Source organism: Alligator mississippiensis, chromosome 2 (assembly GCF_030867095.1).
Source record: "Alligator mississippiensis isolate rAllMis1 chromosome 2, rAllMis1, whole genome shotgun sequence".
NCBI lineage: Eukaryota > Metazoa > Chordata > Crocodylia > Alligatoridae > Alligator > Alligator mississippiensis.
Genome location: NC_081825.1, coordinates 72337172 through 72361968, shown reverse-complemented (window position 1 = coordinate 72361968; position 24797 = coordinate 72337172). Strand labels below are relative to the sequence as shown.

Here is a 24797-nt window from a genome sequence, read left to right as displayed (position 1 = left end):
GATTTAATTTTAAAATAGTATAATAAAAAGAATGCAAGCAGCAGATTTATAGTGAAAAAGAAATTTGCACCAGTATAGTTATTTCACAGATTTCTTTTATTTTCAAAATCATAGAAACAATTGCATTAAAAAAGTAGAAGCAAAAAGTACAGTGTGTGCAAATATCTGATTGTACACACTTTTTATAATTATAAGATGCTGAGTATCATCAGCTGCCAGATGAGAATTTTCATTGCCTGTATAATCACAGTTATGCCCTAACTTTTTGACCATCAGCCTGCTAGTGTTCAACGTTAATGTCAAGAACACACACCTTGAAAAATGTAAATTGTTTGTTTTTCCAGAGTAGCATAGTGTGCCATGGGTAGTGTGCTCAGTTTTATCTGTTTGTTCTTGATAAATATTTATGCATTCTGATGGTTTTTTCCCTAATGACTGAGAAATTTCATAGTTTTGAAAGGACAGGATCTGCCAAGATACTGAGCAGTCTCCTTACCTACTGAAGCCTTTATGTATCAACACCTCACAAGATCAAGAGCCAAGTTAGTGAAAAGAAACCAGAATGTCATTTTGAACAAAAAATATGCGGTCTAAATGCTTTGTGTCTCTAAAAAGCATTTTGTTAGATTCCCAAATTCCTAATAATTAGCCATGAATGTGCTTTTTCCTTTGGTCTTAAATTATACTTGCATTTTAAGAAATGAAAATCACCTTTGTGATTATTTGTTGGTCACGCTTTCCCTGCTAAAAATAGCTATTTTGTGTGTTTGCTTGCTTGCTTAAAATGTCTTAAATACAAAGAGCCTGGTTTTGTAAATCTTCAGTAAGAAACACCGTCACTTGTAGATACAATTAAATGTAATAGGTGCGATTAAAATTAGTTTCACTTAGAGCTTAAAAGAACAAAATAATTAAACAATTTGCAGTTTAACATAAAGATATAAACAACTTGCAATTAAATGCAAGTCTAAAGTATGCTAGCCAATGCTTGCTTTTATCCTTCGCTGCAGTTCCACTACCTTCGAAAGCTGCAACTCAACTAAAAAAGTTATTTGCAAAATGCAATCCACTGCGAAATACCACTGAGTCTCTTGATTTGGCGGCAGATAATAGATTCAGTCCCCAAAGTCATGGGAAGTGATTTAAATACATGGTTATAAAACAAGAAAAAGTAATAATAGACAAGGTGATTGTAAAGGGTTTTAAAAGGAAGGCTTTCATTATTAAAAAAAAATATTACATACACCTGGCTTAACTGTACTAATGTGGACAATTTCTGATGAATTGAAACATACTGTAATTATTCATGCAAAAATGCAATAACTCTACTGTCTAAAAACATCAAATAAAGGTTGTTTTCTCCACTTAGTGCCTCCACATAGCCCCTATTTCTGCTAATGGAAGTTACACAAATGCATCAAGAAAAATATTCTGACCCCATGGGTCAGATTCTAATCTCTAATACACAATGCATAACAAACAGTATATCTCCCAATCTACCCACCACTCTAGATAAATCAATACAAATTCAGATTAGATGCTTATTTGATTCAAAACTGTTCCTTCAACTCTTAAGGGATGATTACAGTTCTTTTCTAAGTGGCAAATTCATATTTACTGCGGGAGAATTTGGGATAGGCACAGAAAACATAAGAGTCATTCCCTATGTCCATTCTGTGTCGACCATCCTGTTAATGTGGCTTGGCAATACTCTGCACCACATGCAGAGGAAAATGATGTGCTTCATGAGCTCTGGATGCAGTACTTCATCATCCCTTGAAGGCAGTGTTTCTAGTAGCACACACTTAGTCCCATATAGTGGCAACCTGTACTGAAAAGTTGCCACAAAAGAAAAGGGAACGGAACTAAAAGGCTGGGTGAGAGGAGACAGAGGCATAAGTAAGTAAACATGGAGTCAGACCCAGGAGATAATTTCCTAGATGAGAAAGAGAAGTTAAGGTTAAAGTTACATGTTATCTAACCCTATTCTTCCATTGTTCAGTATCTTAGGAAGTCAATACATTTTCTGCAGGTGTATCCATAGATACTTCTTTAACTGGGTACCAACAGTGTCTCCCTCCACAAGAACTTGAAAGATTTTTCTTCAACTCTTTTGACCAATCAGTTCTTCCATTAGTGGTGAGACAGGAAGATGCCATGGAGTGGAGCTACATACTTAGCAAGAATGAGCACTCAGGTTATTTCCAGTGTTTCCCTGGAGAGTCAGTTCTGTAGATGAGTTCTACCAAACTAGTCCATCTTCTTCCTTTATTTTGCTATTGGTGATAATGTTCAGCAGAATTTGTGGCAGAGTCTACTTCCAAGAGCTAGAGTCAAATACTTACTCAGCTTAACAGAAAAGCTCCCATTGACTTCTCTGGGCCAGGATTTCATCTAAAGAACCTATTTTACCTTGTTGTTTCGCAATTAAGTCAGGACTTGGATAGCCATGTAAATTTAGTAATAAATACTGAAACTTGGTTCCACTGAAGAAAATGGCCAATCTCCTTAACCTACAGCAATCAGAAGGAAATGCAGTATACTACATTCAAATAGCTCCAAGATCTGGCAGGACTTGGCAGCTTGGGCAGATTGGGTCCCTTAGGAGCTTCATAGAAATCTTTAGGGTTGAAAGGCCAACTTAAGCTCTCAGATTGATGCAATTTGTGAAAATTAAAATGACCTTTATGTGCAGACTAGAGGTTAAATATTTCACAACTGCCTTCCAAAAGTTTTTCATTCATAAATAGAATGTCAAGCTTTGCAATCTAGTAGATGGGCTATCACTTGGTCCCTTTACAGAGTTAGTATTATTCCAGACAAGCTGATTATCTGTCAAGAAAAATTAGTGGATGAGCTAACTGGCTGAGCTGGTGTAGTATGATTTTTATACCCAAAGACTTCCCAGATGTTGTTCTTCACTAAATTGAAGTTTGCAATTCCTGGTTACCTCTTTAGAAGTATGCTTAAGTGTTTAGTTAATGGTTCATAAGGACAGCTGAAATGTATGTCCTGTTTTACTCCTTAGTCTTCAAAGTTCTCAGGAAGATATATTAAGGCATGGCACTTCTTATTGAAAGGAAAGGAGTAATCTGTAATTCCTAATTTGAGGACTAGGCTCTTGTGCCTGCACAGACCAACAGCAGTTAGTTTTTGGCCTTACAAGGGCCTGAACTAGCCTCCCAATTTTTAATGAGATAGTTGTCCAAACCCACATTAAAATTCCTTGAAAAGGACAGCCAGACTGGCCTATATGATTTCAGATCTCTGAGGCTAGAGGGTTGATGGCCACCTTCAGACTGAAATGCTATTCATCTACATTTTTTGGTTGTAAGGGAAGTTTTGAATGAACTCTGAGACCAACAGAAATCCCATTACCTACTGTTAATTTGCAGATATGTTATTGCTCTTTGTTTCTCTACTCAAGTTTTTTTCACCCAGAAAGAGAACAGCATCTGTTAGCTCTGTTTTAAGTGCAACCTGGGAGTCCTCCAAACATCTTATTTTGCCTTCAAGGTCCTAGTAAAGGAATAGATCCTCAATTGCTCATATCCCTGAATGGTCTTTTACATTGTTAGCCTGCAAATAGCTTTGTTGCCTTCTAGCTTGAGAGGGAAATTAGTTATCCCCTTTGTACCTTGGGCTAAGGAGCAACATACGCTGTTTTGGGCAGAACATTAAAAATATGGCTTTTTTAAAGTTCTTCCTTAATGACACTACTGCATGTCACTTGATGTCTGTTTTTTGAAGAGGCTTATTATTAAGAATGGCTTATTATTACTTATCAGTAATAAGGCTTGGGGTAGCATCCTTTTCCATCATCCTGGTCTATCTTTCCCTTCCTGTAATGTAACACAGACATCTCTACAGGATGATAAGTTTCAGGCTGGAGAAGGAGAGAGATTTGCTTGTACACACGTGATATGAATGACAGCTTTGTTGCATCCTAGTTTATCCTGTTAGCTGATCCAAACTGCTGTCAGCCTTAATTGGTTATAGGATGGGAAAAGAGACAAATTTAATTAGCAGTACGTAAATCTTTCTTAACTTATCCAGTATTATTACATGACATCTGAGGGCCTGTTAAATACTGCAGTCCTGATTCTCAGGCCCTCGTCAAGGAGCAAAGCAAAGTATGGATCCATGGGGCTGGAACACAGTGGTCTCCCAGCAGACTGTTTTCCACCAGTAAAATTTGTTATTTTGGGCCTGGCAGTCTTTTAGACCAAGGGACAGGAAGGTACAATAAAGACACCTAAATATGCCTCTCTGCGTGTGCAGTATGCTGCTTTGGCATGCCCAAGGCCCTAAGCTGATGGCTCAGAGACCCCTTACTGCTTCAGTTCACCTCAGAGATGTTATTTATAATTGTACTTAAAGAAATCTTTTCATTTCACTCACAATACTTGGTGGCTTTGCAGCTGCAGTGCAGGCAGGCCTTCAGTATTTTTAGGGATATGATTCTAATCCAGTTAGAAGTCCTGACACCTCTTGAAATAAGGTTGATTAACTATTATAACCCGCAGAAACTCTTTATGTCTAACTACCACACACAGAATCTTCTCCATGGAAGAAAAAGCAGGTGGAACTTTCCAAACCTAAGATTGAATCACTGTATCTTTCTGAGATGAGAAACTGGTGAGCTGATGTCTGAGTAGTGAATATTGATCAGGAAATATGGGAAAGCTTTCCCTAAGGCACCCTACTTCTGTCTGCCTTTGAAATAAGTGGAAGAAAGTACTAGTTGAAAGTATTTACAATCCACAAGTAAAATAGATATTCACACCATTTAAAATACCCATCCCATGAAACATTTAGTATTTGTGCTACAGTAGCAATTAGAGGCTTTAACCCAAATCTGGGGCTGCACTATGCCTGGGGCAGTACATACACATAGGTAAGGGACAGTCTATAAACAGACGAATCTAAGTAGACAAGATAGGACAAAGTGGGAAGAAAGAAAGTACTATTGCACAGTAGCAGACTTATGTGTAAATTTGTGCTTAATTGTTGTAAAATTGATTTGTCACAGACATATGGGCCTCGGGCAGGGGTGGGCAAAATACGGCCCGTGGGCCAGATCTGGCCCACGAGGACATTCTCTCCGGCCCAGGGGGCCCCTAAAAAAATGTAGAAAATTAATATTTCTCTGCCCTTGGTTCCTGTCAAAAATGCAGGAACCAAGAGCAGTAGGACCCAGGGGAAGCCCGGCAGGCTCCAACAACAGCGGGGCTCACCCATCCCTGCCCCCCAGCCAGAAGCCCCAGCTATGGTTTCTGGGCTGGGAGCACGTGGCTGCCCCAGCACGGGAAGCTCAGGTAAGTGGGGGGGGGGACTCCGGGCAGGGAAGGAGCACAGAGGGGGAAGTGAACCCCCCACGCCCAGTGCCCCGCACTGCAGCTGCTTGCAGCCCCCATGGGGCTGCCTGTGCCCACTCCGGACAGCCCCATGTGGGCTGTGAGAGCCTGCAGCATGGGGCACCGGGCATGGGAGAGGCCACTTCCCCCCCATGCTCAGCTTTTCCCCAGGCTCCTTCCCTGCTCAGAGAAAAGCAGCCCCTCACCTGCCCCATGGCCGGCGCCCCACGCTGCAGGCGCTTGCAACCTACATGGGCCTTTTTGGAGCAGGCACAGGCAGCCCCAGGCCAGCTGTGAGTGGCTGCAGCACGTGGCACTGGGCATGGGGCAGGTGACGGGATGCTTTCTCCACCCCCCATGCTCAGTACCACCTTGTAACCCGGCCCCACTGCCAGGCTGGCAGTGGTGGTGGGTTGCAAACTGGTGCTGAGCGTAGGAAAAAGCGGCCCCTCGCCCGCCCCATGGCCAGCGCCCCACGCTGCAGCCATCTGCAGCCCACATTGGGCTGCCTGTGCCTGCCCCAGACAGCCCCGCATGGGCTACAAGCACCTGGAGCAGGGAGCATCAGCCATGGGGCGGGTGAGAGGCTGCTTTTCCCTGTGCTCAGCACCAGCTTCTTCCCTGCTGGCAAGCAGGGGGTCAGGGCTGTGTGCTGCCCCCCGCCTGTACCGCAAGGCTAGGGGCACTGAGTGTGAGTGGGCAGGGAGCCAGTGGGAGCACAGGGCCTACACCTGTGTCCTGGGGCCAGTGCCAGTGGGACTCAGAGCCGGGTGGCAGGAGCACGGGGTCCCGGCCGGCAGGGGCACTATGGAGCCAGGTCAGCTTCCCCCTCTCCCTGCTGGTGCAGCCCAACCCAGCTTCACAGACCACTGCCAGCCTACGTCCCACTCTGGGCCCCACCAGTGCTGGCCCTGGGACATTGGTCTCAAAACTTTGGGACATTGGTCCCAAGATGGTGACCAGGGGGCAGGGCACCTGTCAAGGGGCAGGGCTACCCATGCATCCCTCGACAGCCTGCCAAAACTGGGTAAGCGGCCCTCCGCCCAAAGTAATTGCCCGCCCCTGGCCTAGGGCCACCACAGCACTTAGGCAAATGATGCTCAACATCTGCATGCCTGACTTTTAGGCACCCAACTCCAGGAGTGAAAGTTTTAAAGATGAATCAGGCACCTAAGTTCCCCAAAAAGTGAATGGGAAGAGTAAAGCAGGCATGGGCAACTGGTGCCTCCTGGCTCTGGGGGGCCACCAGCAGCTGATCGCTGACTGGGATGGGGGTCCCCCCAGCGGCCAATCACTGACCAGGGGGGTGGGCCCCAGCAGCTGATCACCAACTGGGGGTAGGGGGTCCCCCAGCAGCCGATCATCGACCTCAGAAGAGCTGGCAGCAAACCGGAAGTCCCATCAGAATAAATGGAAGTGCCACTGGAGCTTCTTGGTGGGGGCGGGGGGCACTGGCTGGAGCTCCCCACTCCCCGGCTGGCAAGGGCCAATTTCAGGGGGGGCACATGCCCCCCCCCCCCCGCCCCCCCATAACCCTCCTACATGTCGCCTATGAAAGCAGGAAATGGAATGTCCTGCTCCCAGCACTGTTTGTGTATTTCATTCAATAGCTTTTTTATTCAAAATGAGTAAGAATTCCCTGGAGCAGGGACTGGAACTCAGGTCCTACAACCCCAACTCCAGTAGCAGGGCAGTGTCCTTATCAGACGCTACAAAGTCAGATATCCTTCAGCTCTCTCCTGGTCCCATGAATCCAGAAGGCTTGAAGGCCCTGGGGCACAGTTTCACCATAGCCTGGGGCTAGGGCACTCTTCTAGAAGGTGAAAGTTATGGGTTTGAGCCTGTTTTGCTGAGGCAGACCTACAACCCAACTCATTTGTTTCTGGTCAAGGGCTCTAACCACCAGCCATTATACTAAGAAGTTGTTTTGAATGAAATTGGCTGTGCTTTCTCTCATTTGCTGCATTCAATTCTGTCAAGCTCTAGGGACAGACATTACACATAAACTAGTTTAAGTGAGTAGAAACTGAATTAAACCTGTAACAGAACAGACATTCAGTGCACATAAACCAGTTTGAAAATGGCTGAAACCAGTTTGAGATAAACATGTTTGAATGTAGTATCAGACTTAACTGATTTGGGTCAAACCAGTTTATGCATTGTCTGTCCCAGACCCAATCCTGGTTTAAGTTAAACCAGACTCCTCCAGCATCCCAGCATGCTCTCTGGGCTGGGTGGGGCTCTTCTTTCTGCTCCAGAGAGCTAGGTTGGCCCCTCCCCTCTGCTCTCTAGCTGGAGCAGGGGCAGGGCGTGGCCAGATGCTGGCTTGCCACGGCCCCTGAGGCAACTTCCTCCCTCCATCCACTCTCCCCCTGCTGGCAAACCCTGCAGACCACAGCTGGAGTTTGCCAGCCTCAGCTGCACCTCCATGGCTTGCCTGCAGCCAGGCGGGGACAGAGTTAATTCCTCCCTTTGTCCTCTCTCTCCCCACAGGGACAACCGGGGTTTGGGCGCAGTGTCTGCAGCTTGCCTGCAGCCAGGCAGGGAGGGGGTTAATTCCACAGCGAATGGTCGGGGGAGGCAAACTGGTCCCCTCTGTGCAGGTCCAAGCCGTGCACCGGTGAGCCCAGGGCTTCACCAAAGAAGAGGTACATTTACATTATAAAGCAGAACCTGTAAATGGTAGGAATACCTAAACAAAGCCTTTCTAAATGCCTGGTTGTATGGAGACACTCTGCCCTCAGCATATGTAAGACTTATGCAAGGCTTTCTCTTGTCTTCCTGGTTTACTTTTTATGTTAGACCAGGGTTTTTCAACTGGTGGTACTTGGGAAGGCCTCAGGGGGTACTAGGCAGCAGGCACTTGTGCTGCCGCCATGCCACTGGCACTTCCGCTTGTCAGCTGGCCACTGGGGAACTCCCCGCTTGCTCCCGGCTGCCAGGGGACTCCTTCCTTCTCAACCGGCTGCCAGGGGTACACTGGCCCAAAAAGTTTGAAAACCCCTGAGTTAGACTAAGTTGTATATGCTTTGTTTTACTGGGCAGTACCTAAGCTTAAGCAAAGATTTTTGGTAGTTCCCTGTTGCATGCTTTGCTAATTGCTGTGTTCAATACATGCTTGCTCCAGAGAAAGGACTTTTTCCCCATTCCCAATCCTCAGTCGTGTGGCAGCTGCCGCCCCTCCCGCCCCCGCCCAGCTGGTGGCTGGCATCCCATGTGTTGTGCCAGCCCCAGCTGGTGCTTAGCCACGCCCCCTCCACTCCTGCAGGGAGGAGTGACAGCCTTGGAAGGTGTCTCTCTTCCTTCCCCTTTAGCAGTGGCTGGCGGGCATGCTGTAGTGCCCCCTGGCTTCTGGCTTGAGCCACTGCAGGCATGTGGCTGCATTTCCTGCTTTAACAGAGAATATCAGTCTAGTTATTAATCAGTTTAAGCTGTGCAATTTAGACTAATCTGCAAACAGTGAATCAATTCAGGCTCAGGCTTTTTGAATGTCTATCCTTAGCCCCTGAGTATAATAGGCATGGTTGAACATGCCTGTTAGATTGGGCCCATCGGTAGACATACAGCATGTCTGTATGGCACAAAGCAAAATCCTGCAGAGATAACCAAGCTAAGGCTATTGTATGACACAACAGATCCCATAGTTAGCATATGAGGGCTAGTTCAGGTATCTCCAGACAGCACTGCCTGATGCTGTGTAAGTTCCAGGACATTGGAGCTAGCTTGTTCATAGGTAAATCAGTATATCTCTGCACAGCACTGCCTTGTCACATAGGGGTACTTGCTTCATGAATCCCAAATGGGCTTAGATGGGAGATAGATGCTGAGATGTATCTTAGATGGATTTTAGATGGATACTGAGATGCTCAGCGAAGCAGAATTTTAAGCATCAAATTCACTTTACAAAGTCTATTTTTGATTGTGCCGTGTGGTATCTCAGACTTATTGTTTCTCAGAGCTAAATTTGTCTCTCTGAAGGTATGTCTACACCAGTGATTCTCAACAGGTGTGCCTCACAGTGTTAGAGCTGCTAGGTGTGCCAATGTGAGTTACAAGATAAACCCACAGATTTCAAATTTATAGTGTGAACTGTTGTGGTCATTCTAAGTTCTTTACAACAGAAGCATTGCTTTATTATTTTTCTGTTGTCAAAAACCAAGCAAAAGCTAAGAGCTGGCACTTTCCAAGAGTCTAACAAGGGATACCTTGAGTCTACAAAAGTTGAGAACCACTGGTATGCACTGAACAGGTTGTGCAGAGATACTGAGCCATTAGGGCAAATCGGCTTGTGAATTGTACAGTGTAGACATAATAGTAAAATTAGTGTAACCCGTGTAGACACATGTCGATTTGAATACTGAATCCTACATAATATCTAGTGCTCCCTGGAAAAGTATAGTCTATATTACGGTGACTGTATGCTTTGTGTATTCCACATCTTGGGGTAGATGGCAGTTTCAGAAGAAATGTTTTGCCTGATAGACTTGGAGAAAAGAGGTTACTTCATTGACAAAACTATTGTGTAAAAAGATGCAAGGAATTTTTTCCGGAAAGAAAGAAAATGGCTAAGGGACTTAGTTTATGTAAGAACTTAAGAACTGACGTGTACTGGGTCAGATCATGTTGCCTATTATCCTGTGTCACAGAGTGGGAGAGAGTGGATGCTGAAAGAGAGTATGGGGTATGACTGGGTATGACCAGGATTTTTTTTCCACTGTTTCTCTCTCACTTGCAGCTCTTTCTCTCTCATTCCACTGTTTCTCTCTCATTTAAAGAAAGTTCTGATACAGAGGTTGTATCCTTAACTCCCACACTCAGTAGCTACTGATGCCCCTTTCCTCCAAGAATTTGTGCGACCCCTGGTTAAGCAGTCAGTTTCCACAGCATTGGGTGAAGTGCGTTCCACACTTTAATTACGCACTGTGTGAAAAAGAACTTTCTTTTATTAGTTTTAAGCTTACTACCTACTATTTTCATTTTGTGGCCCCTACTTCTTGTATTGGGAGAGAGAGTAAATATTAAATCCCTATTTACTTCCTCTTTGCCATTTAGTATTTTGTACACCTTTATCTGTCCCCCCTCACACATCTCTTTTCTAAACTAAATAGGCCTACCCTCTTTAGTTTCTCATCATATCCAGCCCCTCTATGCCCTTCTCTGCATCTTCTCTAGGAAATACTCTTAAGTGACTATAACACAAAAAAGGTCTTCTAAAAAAACCCTACTGTTATTTCCTTCAACAAATGTTTTACTTATTAAAATGGAGCTGAGGTGCAGGCTGTGCTTCATAATGGGCTTTAATGTCTTGTTCTAGCAGGCATCCTTTTACAATGGCTGCTGTATTCAGTGTAATTTCAAAATCATTTAAGATACTGTAATTTTTCTTGTCAACCTTTAGGTACTTCATGAAGAGACCACAATCCCAGGAACTGATTTGAAATTATCATACTTAAGTTCCAGAGCGGCAGGATATAAATCAGTTCTTAAGATCACCATGACACAGTCTGTTATACCATTTAACTTAATGAAGGTTCATCTTATGGTGGCAGTGGTGGGAAGACTTTTCCAAAAATGGTTCCCTGCTTCTCCTAATCTGGCTTACACTTTCATATGGGATAAAACTGATGCTTACAATCAGAAGGTCTATGGCTTATCTGAGGCTGTTGGTATGTTCAGTATGGAGTTTTTCTGAATTTTCATTATTGTCTTGGAATTCCAGAGTTAAAATAAAAATTATTAAATCAGTTAGTTAGAAAATGTTACATACAATAAAATGTTAGATCAGATTAATGTATTTTTTTATAATAGTGTATTATAAAAGAAAAATCAAAATGGGGTTTCATTTGTAATTGTCAGATCTCATCTGAGGACAGGTTCATGCAGCTATTTGTTGTGAATCTAATTTTAAGATCTGCAATAGACTGATGTAAGAAATCTACTCTATACTAGTCTGTTGCACATTTAAAAGACAAGGTAATTTTAATCCTCCAAAATTACTTTGAAAAATACATCATTTTTCAACTTTCTTAGTATGATAGCAGATATGAAGGTTTATGAGATCAGATAAATCATATGCTTAGCAGAGAAATGAAAATATTTATTTTTTCTGGAAAAAAGTCCATTTTCAAATAGCATTAGAAATATAAAATGTTATTTATTCTTATTCCAGTGTCTGTAGGGTATGAATATGAGTCTTGTTTGGATCTCACTCTCTGGGAAAAGAGGACTGCCATTTTACAGGGTTATGAGCTGGATGCCTCCAACATGGGTGGTTGGACATTAGATAAACATCATGTACTGGATGTTCAGAATGGTAAGGATTTATGCTTGTCATTGTTAATAGCTTTAAGCATGTATTCATAATTTGTTTTGGGGGGTGGGGGTTGGTTTAAAAAAGATCCATACACTAGCAAAGTATGAAATGTTTTGTATGTGTTAAGTGCTCAAAATTGGCATATGGTGTCACATTTCACTCTCATAAAAACCTTTGGCTTTTACTTAACAGAGGTGTCACAATTAGTAACATATGTCATTATTTCTTAAATGTTAAAAAAATATTTTATCTTGGAGGTGCTCTTAAGAAGATGGGATAGGAAAGAGTATCCTGAGTCACTGTGTTTAGTCCCCTGCATTTGCAGGCAGCTCTTTATTCAAGAAATCTCCAGATCACCACTTCTAACCCACAGCCACAAATACCCAAAACGCCAAAAGCAACCTCTAATAGTCCATAGATAAAAGAAAGAGAGACATGGGCACTTCCAGTGCCCTAACACTGCAGTGGCGGCCAAGTGGTCAGTTAATATATCTCAAGCTCAAAAGATCTTAAAGCTCTGTGCTTGGAAGGACCTTAACTTTCTTTACCACAAATGGCATAAAGCCCACAGTTCTTGCCAGTTTGGCTTAGGGGGAAATTTCCTTCCGGACTCCCAGATGGTGTTTGACAGCAAATTTCCCCAGTGGAAAAACAAAACCCTCCAGCTGGAAACCCCTGACTTTTCTAAGTATCAATAGGAGCATTATCTTAACCTAGTCAAGAACCCCCAGCCTTAGCTGTGGCTAATATTCAACTGCTTCAGAAGAAAGAGGGAAAGTATCTCAAAAGGCAGTAGCATTCACAAGAGGAAGTGGCAGCTTCAGTAAGCAAGCAAGAGGGAAGGAGCAGGTAGGGCTGGGATGGCAACAAATGGCTTGGATGCTGCAGTGATGCAATTCAGGGGCAGAGTAATGCACAGAACAGGGGATGCACCAGGGCAATGTATGCCACAACAGGCAGAGGGGGCCTGGGCATGCCCTTCCTGTGTTGGTGCCTGAGGTTAGTGGCCCAGTTGCCCACCCTTACCTACATTACTGACCACACTGCAACCTGCAAGAGACTTATTTTTATTGCAAATACATGATTTCACACACTGATTGTTGAGCCAGAATTCCCTCCTGTCATACCATTCCCTAAATTTACCTAGTCCAATCCAAAAGTCTATCAGGTTCTTGGCCTCCACGGCTTGACTTTGAAAACATTCCAAAACTTTGGTCCTCTGAAATCATCTAATTTCTAATATACATTTTTCTTCAGTCTGAAAAGTATTTTTCCTTTTACAAGTACATTGATGGGATGAATATTAAGAAACAAGTTCATAACCCCTTTCAATCTCCATTTTGTTAAGATAAACCAGACCAAACATACACTATGAATACCACACTGGCGGCATATGATTATCCTATGATCAACCAATATATTCAAATTCCACTCCTCCTTAGTCATCCCCGTTGGGATGCCCCCATCCCCTAGCCAAAGTCATTGTTGTTGGGCCTCTCAGCACATGACTTCACACTTCTCACTGATAAGTTTCACTTCATTTTTAATACTCCATTGCACAAAATTATCTAAATTTTGTATAATAATCCAGCCATCTACTGCATTGGCAGTATGTCCCACTTTAGTGTCATCAACAAACTTTGTGAGTACACACATATTTCCACTACCAAGATTGCTGATAAAAAATATTTATCAAGGCAGGTCCTAAGAATGATTCCATTATGACATATTGGTAACCACTCTCCAGTCTTGTAGTTCATCTTTCACAGTATCCTGCTGTAGGCTCTCTTTGAAGCAACTCCTCATCTACCTCATGATTGTTGCACTGATCCTCATCCTTTCCAGTTTGACCAGTAATTTCCCATGACTCATGGTATCAGAAGCTTTGTTTAAATCAGGATAAATTAAGTTCATTGCATTTCCCTGATCCATGTCCTTTTATCGTGTCATCAAATGCAGTCTTCTTTGGATAAACCCATGTTGCATTTTTTCCCATCTATCATTCAGTTCCATATCTTTGATCATTCTTGCCTTAAATATCTGTTGTAAGACCTTCTGTACTACTGAAATTAAGCTAATAGACTTGTAAGTGACAGGTCATTCTTTCCCCTTTTTAAAAAATAGGCACTACATTGATTATATTTTCAGTTGTAGCGTACCATAGCTGAATTGACAGATTCAGTGAAGATTTGTGCTAACAGATGTGCTAAATCATGTATCATTTTTTTTCAGTCCGCTACAATGGAGCTAATCTAGATTGTACCCCTCACCCCAGTTTTTATGCCATCTTTGTTTGGTTTACCCCTCAAATATACTAAGTTCTCTATTCATGTCCCCATTGCCATGTGTCACCCCACCAGTGTCCTCAGTTCCATCTGTATTTTTATTGCAGATTTAGGCAGAGTATTTAATCAGTACTTGGGCCGTACTTAGGTTGTCCTTGGTGTGCACCCCATTTTCACCCAGCTCCACTTCTTTCCCTGAGTTTTCTTTTTATTTGTATGATAAAAAAGCTTTTGCTATTTGTTTTAGTTTTATTCTAAAGATCACCCTCAGCTAAGTCTTTGGCCATTCTCACTTTGTTCCTGCATTCTTTAATCATGAAAAGATCTTCCTCCTTGGAAGCTTGCTCATCCATGCAGAACTGAAGCCCTTCCCTACCAATCTTTTTTCATGCTTGGGATGCAAGGTCTTGAACGTATTTATACTTTTGCCCTTAAAATAGTTCCATGCAATTTTTACATCCGCAGCTCTACAATCCATTTGTCCTCCTTTACTAATTGAGGTGTCTTAGCTGGAGGAAAATTGCCAGCACTTGCTGTAAGGACCTTGCCACACATTACACTTAACATGTTAACTACACTTAAAACATGGTGTCTGCACATTCAAGCAAAAAAACCCATGCTGAGTGCTATTGTATGCTGGTAAAGTTAGGGTTTTCTCCAGGTAGTGTTAAGTCATACATGTTACACTATCATAGGACTGCCCCACAGAGATATTACCAGCCATCTTCACTGTCTGTGGTGCTGAGGCTGGAACTGACAAACAGCTCTTTGTTGGTGCAGGGCACAGCACTGACACTCAGCTGCTTTTCAGTCCCAGTAAGTTCCAGGCTCTCGTGCAGTGGGAGGGCTGGGACCCATGATCAGCTGTGTGTGGTCTGCATCATTTCAGCCCTGTCCAGAGTGCTGAGATCATAAGAAGCATTACAGGCAACCCCTGCTTAGCACTCTTAATTGGTTCCTGAAAAACCCAGCATTAAGTGAAACGAGCATTAAGCAAAACCGAAAGTTTTTGATGACCTAAAATGGTGACTGCGGGTATTATAACAAAATTCGCTGAGCACTAAGTAGAATCAGGTATCAATGTAAAATGAGTGTCATAGTGAAACAGCACTAAGCAAAACACTGTTAAGCGGGGGTTGCCTGTACTGTGTGACAGTTCAGGAAACTTTCTAACTCACAGTAATGCTTACTACCATCTAAATAATATACGTCCTAAGTGTAATATGCAACAAGGCCATAACTCTGCATGTGCCCCAGGCAGCCTCAACCTCATGGCATTCAGACTGAGGTACTGTAGCCAACCCTAAGCACAAAGACATACAAATTACACTTGCTTGCATCAGTGGGGATGATTTAAGCCCAAACTTGTCATTGTGATTTCTCTTATTTGATCATTAGTGAGGTTAGTGGTTTAACGTTTGACAGGTTTCCCATGAACTATATCAAAATGAGGTCCCAACCTAGTGTGTTACGTTTCTATGGAATCAAACTACTTACCATTACATTTCTACTCTTCTCCTGATGGCCCACTTCATCTGACACACCATTTCATGAATAGTTCTTTAGTACTTTTCGGCCACTGAAGTAAAAAAAAAAAAAAAGAAAAGAAAAAAGAAAGCCATTTGGGTAGGGTGGCTCTCCTTCCTCTCTCCATAGGGACAGTCACTAGAAGTGACAGTCACACAAATCAGTTCACCATAACTGATGTGGATCATTTCTCAGCATTAGACCCCTCCCACAGCTAGCTCTTCAGTTGGTAAAAAAGGAGAGGTGCAGGTTATTAGGGACTGCCCAGAGCATTATAACAGCAGGCACAATTGCAAGAAAACAGTTGCATAGCACCTTTCACCTGTAAAGATCCCAACACACTTAAAAAAAAATCTGCAAATGAGGTTCACTTCACTCCCCAGTGAAAGGTAGTCAGCTTTAGAGTAAAATGTGGCTATTAATTAGCAGTGTACACCAACACTACATAGGAATTTAGAAAAGTAAATAAAGTATGCAGTATTCAATAGTAACTGTATATAGGAAGTTGGAATTCGGTTAGGAAGTACTGAATTTATACAGAAAACCCTATTCTGTCTTCTGCCATCACCATCCTGGGGTTACTGGTTTAGTACTTTCTGACTTTAAAGGAAAAGTATCATTTCCTGTAGCACAGGTATTCTTTAGCACTTTCTCCCTCTGCATTTGACCCATTTTGGTCCTGCTTAGCTTGTATGGTCTGTGGGTCATAAACTGAAATACTTCAGCTAAATACCAGAAAAACCAGGCTACCCAAAAATGAGAGAACATGGGAAATGTTACATTTAAAATATAAGAAAAGAACTGTCAGATATTTATAAATATGTGTAAATAATACACGTGTCTTAAAAATAATGATATAGCTTCTATTTACAAGGTGAATTGATTGTGGCTTTAAATTATGTTCAAGAGTAAATTTGACAAGTAATGACTTTTCAAAGTGACGTGTGTCTAATTGAATAAACGGAGTGGATAGTTGTAATGACAAGGTGGATGAGCTGGAGAAATTTATTCAGCGGGGAGTGAAGACTGTGACAGGTGTTTGTACGGACATCCTGATATACTGCAATAAATATTCTAATGTTCGTCTTTCCAATCTGTGATAATAGAGGAGAAATGTGAAGGACCAATTTTTCAAAGTAATGACAGAATAAATCAGATGTAATAGTGCAGTGTGCTGACTTGTAGGATTCCTCTGATGAAAATTATAGAACTCAGCTATTTCAGCAAAATTATGGTTCCATGATTGTCAAAAATGATGTAATCATGGGAGGGGGTGGGGGATTTGGATACCATTATAGACTTTCACTCAGACTCCTTATGAAAAACACATTCTATATGCTTTTATGATGCAGCATTATTTAGAGTACTTTTCTTTAGGTTTTCAGAAGGTAGTTTTATCCTTCATGATTTCATAGTGTATGTTTGATCTGGTTCTTCTCCCTCGCAAGTTGTATAGTATTAGAAAAGTAATAAAAGCAACCTAAAATGCCCCAAGGGAAAAGGAAAATATATTTATTCTGATTTTTTTTCAAGTTAATGGGGAAGACACCTTCTCATGTTTTTTTCAATATATTTTTTATTGGGGTGATTATTTTAAAAAGTATCTCTGAAAAGAAGGTTAACCCTTACCCCTTAGTACTGCCTTTGAAACTCTGTACGTTCAATCAATAAACCTATAAAGTACAGGGTGGCATGTGGTTTACATGGATTATACCACATAGAGATTTATTGTGACATATGAGAGTAGCAATAATAGCTAACCATGCATACAGCAGACCTTGACAAAATCATTGCTTTATATCATAATGAGGATGCTGGTAACATTTAAGTGAATCCAAATTCTTCAAATATGCTTTTTAACTATGAAAGATTTAACAGCAGACATGTATTTTGCTTCCCAGATTTCCTATGGAGAACAAAAGAAAAAATATAGCGCTGCTGGCATATTACTCTGTCTTTATAAAAATGATTGTACCTTTCATGCCTCAAAGCAGAAATAGGTTTAATGGGCAGGTTGGCCTGCCACAACATTTTTTTGTTGTGTTTGACATTTTTAATAACCATCTATAACTGCAGATATATTGTAGAGGCAGATTTTGTTACCTGAGGTAGATTATTATTAGGCAATGAAGAAAAAACCTTTTTGCAATGTGAAATTGAGGCAGTCACATAACTTTTATGTAGCTCCTTATTAATATCCAGGGTATGCAATAGTGGTCCAATGATATTCAACAGAATTTTTACAATTAATTATAGTGAGATTACAGGATCAAAAGTCCCAAATGTAATGCATTTCCATGATGAATGTAAACTTAATTAAAATTTCTATCTTTTGGGGAGATTTTCAAACCCAAGGAATTTAGGAACACAAGTCTTTTTGAGAATTAGTGATACTCACATTCCCCTTCTGCACTTTTCAAAATGTCCCTAAATGTTCTATATATATAATGTGTGTGTGTGTAAATATATAATTTAGGGAGAAAATTGTGTGTATGTATACATACCACATATATTAATATGTATAAATATACTTTGCATATATAGCTTAGCTTATTAACTTTAGTAATAATTTAAAAAACTGAATTATTATAAACATGCTTGTATTAAAAATGCTTTAACATTTCTACCACATCTTGTGAATAAGAGTATTTTAATATATTTTTAAATTTGATAATAGCAGTGTCTTAATTCTAAATAGAATTTAATTTATAAAAAGTATTTATATCATCTTTTGCAAGAAAAGTGTCTTTGCAAAATATAATTACCTGACAGTACATTAAAATATATTCAAAATGTATATATACTTAAATACATACACCTACATACTTACCATCAGAATTTGTGTAAGGTATATTTGCAGTCTATAATTTTGATACAGAAAAAATTTGGGGGGGGGTTGTATTTTTCTCAGGTATCCTGTATAAAGGAAATGGAGAAAATCAATTTATTTCTCAGCAACCTCCAGTTGTGAGTAGTATCATGGGGAATGGACGGCGACGCAGCATCTCATGCCCAAGTTGTAATGGCCAAGCTGATGGTAATAAGCTGCTAGCTCCAGTTGCCTTAGCTTGTGGAATAGATGGCAGCCTCTACGTAGGGGACTTCAACTACGTTCGACGGATATTCCCATCTGGAAATGTAACTAGTGTTCTAGAGCTAAGGTACATCTTTCACTAGTTTGGAACAAAGGTTATGTTGTGAATTAATATATGGCATGGATTTCTTAGATTTTGTAAGCAAATAACTCCCAACTCATTTGGAAGTAGAATATTAATTTTTTTGCACAATACATTGAAACAAAAAGTTGTATCTTTGAAACCATATTAAGGAATGCAGTAAATATGATTCACACCAGTTTTTACTGTGCTTATGTACATCTGAACATATAGCAGTGCAAACTATCTGCATTATTGAATGTTTTAAAGCCTGAGTAAGTTAACAATGTTGGATAAAAGTAGGCGATTCTTCTCTATAATGGTATATTTTAAGTTCTGCTGCCTTTTTGTCTTTTAACTTTCTTTTCTAACTTTTTTTTAACACTGCTCTTCTTTACTTGCTTCCACCAAGAAATAAAGATTTTAGACATAGGTAAGCATTTTAAGAAGATTTATATTTTTCTGTCTTTTTTTTTCCACATGAATGCATATTGTCGATAAGTCACTTCCTATATTTGTTACTGTCAAGGGCGATGCCTTTTTTAAAATAATAACTTCAGATGTCAAAGAAAAGGCTTTTGCCTTGAGTTATGCCACTAGTCAGGCTCCAGAATTTAGTGATATTCAGTGCCTTTTATCACCACCATTATTGACCCTCTTTGGCTGTGTTCTCTTTGCTCCCCTTCAGAACCTGTCTTCCTCTCCATTCCGGTTTCAGTCACTGATCCCCATTTTCTGTCACTACCTGTTCCACTGGCATCATTTCACTTACTCTGCCTGTACCATTTCACTTATTCTGTCCCCACATTTCTCACCCCTCCTTCCAGCCCTTTAATCTCCCATGCTTGACTGTATTACTGTCAAGCCCAGTCACTCCAAACTCATTAATCAGGCTCCAAAATATCATAGTAATAGCTCAAAACTCATGAGATTTAAAAAATATATATATTTTGAGTTGTATTTGCCTAAAAGGTGAGGCTTTTAGGAGGTCATTTTTCAAGCATAGTTCCACAACCATGAGGGCAATAAACTAACATGCCCTCATTGCTGAGAATCTCGTATGCCACAGTGACTCCAGGAACTGGGGCTTTAAAACTGCAAAGATGAGAATAAGATTTGAAAAATCTATAGCAGGTACTGTAAAGCTCTTTGCATCTGCCTCCACCTCCTCCTGCCACCCCTGCCCAGCCTCCCCCCCCCATATTGACTTGAGTACAACAGAGAGAGTGGCAGAACTTGGCTGCTTATAGTTCCTTTGACACAAGAGCCCCTGCTGGTAAGCATGAGAAATAGTGTAGGTACCCTGCAGTCTTTCTGGACACATGACACTACAATAGGCTCTGTGACAGGACTGCCAAAAGTTTGTCATGTGAGATACATGAATCTCAGCAGCCCTGCCAGATTTCATGTAGAATCTTTCCATCTTAGCTGTCAGTCTTCTTTTTTTAAGCAAATCCTCAGAGATTCACATTTCACTTCATTTTCCCTTATGCCTGGTTTCTGTTAAAATTCACTTTGCTTCTGGCCATACTTGTTCATGTGGATTTTTCTTTCCCTAATTGTAGAATTTTTTTGCACATAAAAAGTCATGTTTCACATTTGTTGTTTCATATAGTCAGCAAAAAAATTCACGACTAAATATAACATTCACAATGTTTATAGTGCTAATGATGAGGGTTGTGTGGTGTTCTCCTGTTGCATATTTTAGACGGATCATTGTTACCAGCCTGTAAGTATATAAAGGGTGTGCATCAGGAGCTGGGAGAACATCTGTTCATCAGGGCACCCCAAGGGAAGACAAGGTCTAACGGTCACAAACTCTGGGAAGACCGTTTTAGGCTGGATATAAGAAAAAACTTTTTTACTGCCCGTGTCCCCAGAGCCTGGAATAGACGCCCCCCCCCCAGAAGTAGTGCCAAGCACCTACTCTGGACACTTTCAAGAAACATTTGGATGCCTATCTTGCTGGGATCATTTGACCCCAGCTGACTTCCTGCCCCCTTGGGCAGGGGGCTGGACCCAATGAACTTGCAAGGTCCCTTCCAGCCCTAATCTATTACATCGATTAAATTTATTTCAAGCACTGCCCATTTGGTTAGAATGCTGCTTTATCTAAGATCCCTGGCTTGCATTACTTTATAGTTTTAACAGTATAACCATGGTCAGTACCACAAAAGAATGAATTACTCTTCTGAAGCCTTACCAAATGTTTGCATACTGCTAAGTATTTTAGGGGATGAAGCATTCTTGTCTAATGAGGTATATTTCCATATGATTTAGCTGCAGAATTCTCCACTACTACTTGTGTAACTGGTTAAATTCTCAATGGTGACATTTCAGAAACCGGGCTGGCCAGTTGAGGAGGATGCATTTTCATGCTCTTTGTTTGTGCAAGTGCATGTGCCTACATATGCGTGCATGTGCATACACATGCACTCTCCAAGCAGTGGAACTCACACAGTTAATACACAAGGGAATACAGTAGGATTACAGAGACCTTGACTGCCAATGTGGACCTTCCACATGTTGAAGAGCTGTGTTCCTAGGCCACCATGCGGTTTACCCCTTACATAGAAAGTCATGTATGGGACCAAAGAGGCCATGGCAATCATGACTGTGGAGTTACTATCTAGGAAGTTTCCTAGCTCCCATGCACGCTGACATGACCTGGTCTAGAATTAAGATTTGCCTCTTTACCGATGGGTATGGAAAGGGGAGCTCTTAATCCAAAGTCAGTGTTCAGATTGTGAAGTATGAATGCAGATTGCTGTCAATGCTACAGAAACTGGAGGGACTTTTCACAGTAGAAACAGTGAAGTGGTAGACTCTTTTGAGATGTGTTTGCTTTGAAGTGGTGGTAAGGCAGCATACCTAGTTTCATTTATAAAATGTTCAGATTCTGAGGAAGCTTTCTATTTAAACTAAGAAATAAGAACAGCATCCTTTGACAGGTCATTTTGTAATGTGTCAGTGCTGAACTCTGAAGCAAAGAGAATACACACAAATTGGATATCTTTTATTGGATCAACTCTATAGTTGGGGGAGCCACTGGACAAGCTTTTGGGCATCAGTTGCCCTTCCTCGGGTCTAAAAAAGAGGCAGACACAGCCTGAGCTAAATATCAGTGGCTTGACAATGCAGATCAGGTTCATGCTGTGATACACTGAGGATCTGACAGTGATCAAAACTTAAAGCTGAACTGATGTCTTATACATGCTGTTGCCTATAGTTGATTAATGCTGATAGGCTTCATGGAAGAAGCAATTATTTTAAACAGGAAGGTCATTTGGTGAACAAGGAGATACTCCAAATACATGGGGCATAGAGGAGAGAGTAAAAGAATACAAAAGGGGTTTTGAGGCACATGCAGCTTAGATGGCATAAAATCAGTTGAAGAAGTAAAATAAAGAAGGGCTGAAGGTGGGATAGTATTTCATAAAATATTGCAGATCCTGTAGATGAAGGCAATAAGAAGCAGCCAGCTGGAGCAATTAAAAGAGAGAGATCATGGTAAGAGGCAGGAGGAGGAAGATAATTTTAGCAACATAATTGTTGACAACATTGGTAGCAACACCTAACACTTCATTCTGATTTTATATAGACTGAAAGAACAGGGAAGGGCGACAAAGTCAGGATAGTGAGGAGGCTGCAGTGAAGAGGTAATGGCTAGGCTTCAGTCTGTTGTTTAAAATATAATTTAAAAAAATATTTTTATTATAACTTTGTAAAGTAAAGCAAGTAGAAGTTAAGCCACATTAATTCATACTGAGGCTATATATAGCAGCCCATGGTGCATGATTGCACGCTCTTCAGAGCCTCCTACCATGATTTGGGCTATGCTGAATAGGTTAGGAAGTAATTGAATTTAGATTTTCTTTTCTGGTTTTGCTGGTCTAAGATAGGACCTTACTATTATTGTAAATTACAATGAAATAAAATGATCTAAGTAGCCAATCAGTTTCCCCAGGGGACCATGTACTTCGGTTTCTACTGCTTTCAGCTGCTCCATATAGCATGCAAATCCCTGTAGCCTGGTTACTAATTGTAAACTTTTTCATATATTACGTAAATCCTTGAATTGTGCCTTGCTCTTGTGAACTAACCATTGGTGTTCCTATGGCAAAATTAAGCCCCAATATTCAACTTTTGAGATTTCTATTACAAATAAATACTAAATGCAAATCAGGTATGTCTCAAAAATATTCTGCCTTTAGACATTTTCATCTAACAGCTCTCACAGCATAACCTAACTGAACTAACTCCACAGCTGACTATTTTCTCAAGAATAAAAAGCACCTTCAGATTACCATCCATTTAATATTGTATTAATTAATGTACTTGTTAGCTTGGCTAAGAAGAAATATACCAAATCATTGTTACAGTTAGAATTTGTTGTTTCAAAATTAGAAACAGCTTTCTCATTTATAAAGGATAGCTTTATATAAGAATAGCTTTTTCCTGCTTAAAACAGAAAATATTATGTTGTATGTATATTCAATTATTAATTTAAGGATTCTCTACTCCAGGGGTGGGCAAAATTCGGGCCATGGGCCAGATGTGGCCTGCCAAGCCATTCTACCTGGCCCGCAGGACCCGTAAAAAATTTAGAAAATTAATATTTATATGCCCCTGGCTACCTGTCATGTGACCCTCGATGGCTTGCCAAAACTCAGTAAATGGCCCTCTGCCCAAAATAATTGCCCACCCCTGCTCTACTCCATCATTTACAAACACACTAAATAATCACTTCAGATGTATTTTGTGTTATTCAACGTATTCCAAATGTAAAGATATTTCTTAACAGCCAAAGTAATTACGTAAATCAGTACAATTTAATTCACATGTCAAACAGTGATAAATACTTTGCATATCAAATAACGTTGGTATAAAAATCCGCTCCGTGTAAGTTAAAAAAGTCTCGCAAGTCTCTTTCAGCAGTTAATTTGGTGCTTTATGAAATTAACACACATTTAATGTAAACATCTACGTAATTCTCTTAGCTGTGCTGTATAAAGTTCAATTCTGAAATGGAGGCTACTACAAAAGGTGTTAAGTACTGCACATTTTAATGTCATTTGCCTATTCATTTGATTTCTTTCCTCTGAGCCAAGATGTGTAAACTCTTACATCCAAAGACAATATTATGTATGTGGCACAGTAGTCTATATTTTAAAGCAGATAGCTATAAAAAGCTGTCCCCGCTAAAAGACATAATTTGTTCACAACTTGTTCACATGGGTCTCTCTTGCTTTTGCAAGTGGCAGTACATAAAATGTGTTACATTAACACAGTTATTTATTTACAAAATGTGAGGCATTACATTCTGTGAACAGATGTTTAGATATCTCCAAGACTGGTAGATATGTTTTAGCGGTGCATTTGCAAACATCAGAAATGGAACCGACTTTTCTGGCACAGACTCAGTCCATTACGAGGCGATCAGAAATTGCCTCCTGTACTTGAATGACCTCATTTTAGTTCTTACTGCTGTAAATCAGGTCAAGAATCCAAACTGAAGCAGGTTAAGTTTCTACATCATGATATATCAACCAAGAGGGGTACTCTCCAGAGTGTTTTTTTATTCCCACCAGCAGGGCAGAAAAGACAGTAATTCTCAATGATGTGGTACCACAAGAACAGCAAAGTGTATGTTCCTGGTTAGCAATATATGATTTCACTGTAATGAAGTATATGCTGGAAGAGGTAGTGGTTTTGTGCCAAAATATATAGTAATTTGAAATCTGACACTGTATTGAGAAGAAAAGAAGAATTGCACTCAGGGCTGTGATGACAAAGATGACGTTCCCTAATGTGTTAAATCATGCATATCACGCCTTAGAGAGTAATGGATTAACCCAGTACTGTGAAAGAGGTCTTATCTCTGGCTTATGAAGTAATAATATGAATCCTGTCTTATCTGTTTATGAACAATATAAACCATGCACCCCAGCAGCCCTATATAAATTGTAATAAAAAGTATATGAAGATAACAGTGACTAAATATAAGCCAGAGACTTGGTTATGCTGCAAAATCTTGGATCAAAATCATGATCCAAATGGCTGAGTGTTTTAAGAATCCAGTGCTTTGTTTTTGTCCAGTTCAGAGAGAGGAGCCATTTGTAATTGAAATTGGGAACTGCTTTTATTCTTTTTAGGTCCA

At 40.7% G+C, this 24797-nt stretch overlaps 1 protein-coding gene across 14 annotated transcripts in view; it reads left to right on the top strand.

Annotated features, from left to right (window-relative positions):
- The window catches only part of TENM3 (teneurin transmembrane protein 3), a 604744-nt gene that overhangs the window by 537747 nt on the left and 42200 nt on the right, over positions 1-24797 (top strand). For 11 of the 14 annotated variants that reach the window (XM_019481354.2, XM_014594830.3, XM_014594833.3 and 8 more), the window contains 4 exons: positions 10756-11023; positions 11527-11670; positions 18394-18643; positions 19050-19070. In XM_019481354.2, coding sequence (XP_019336899.2) covers positions 10756-11023; positions 11527-11670; positions 18394-18643; positions 19050-19070 — 683 coding nt within the window. The remainder of the gene's footprint in view (positions 1-10755; positions 11024-11526; positions 11671-18393; positions 18644-19049; positions 19071-24797) is intronic. The other 3 variants (XM_014594831.3, XM_014594835.3, XM_059721852.1) reach the window with 1 other exon arrangement.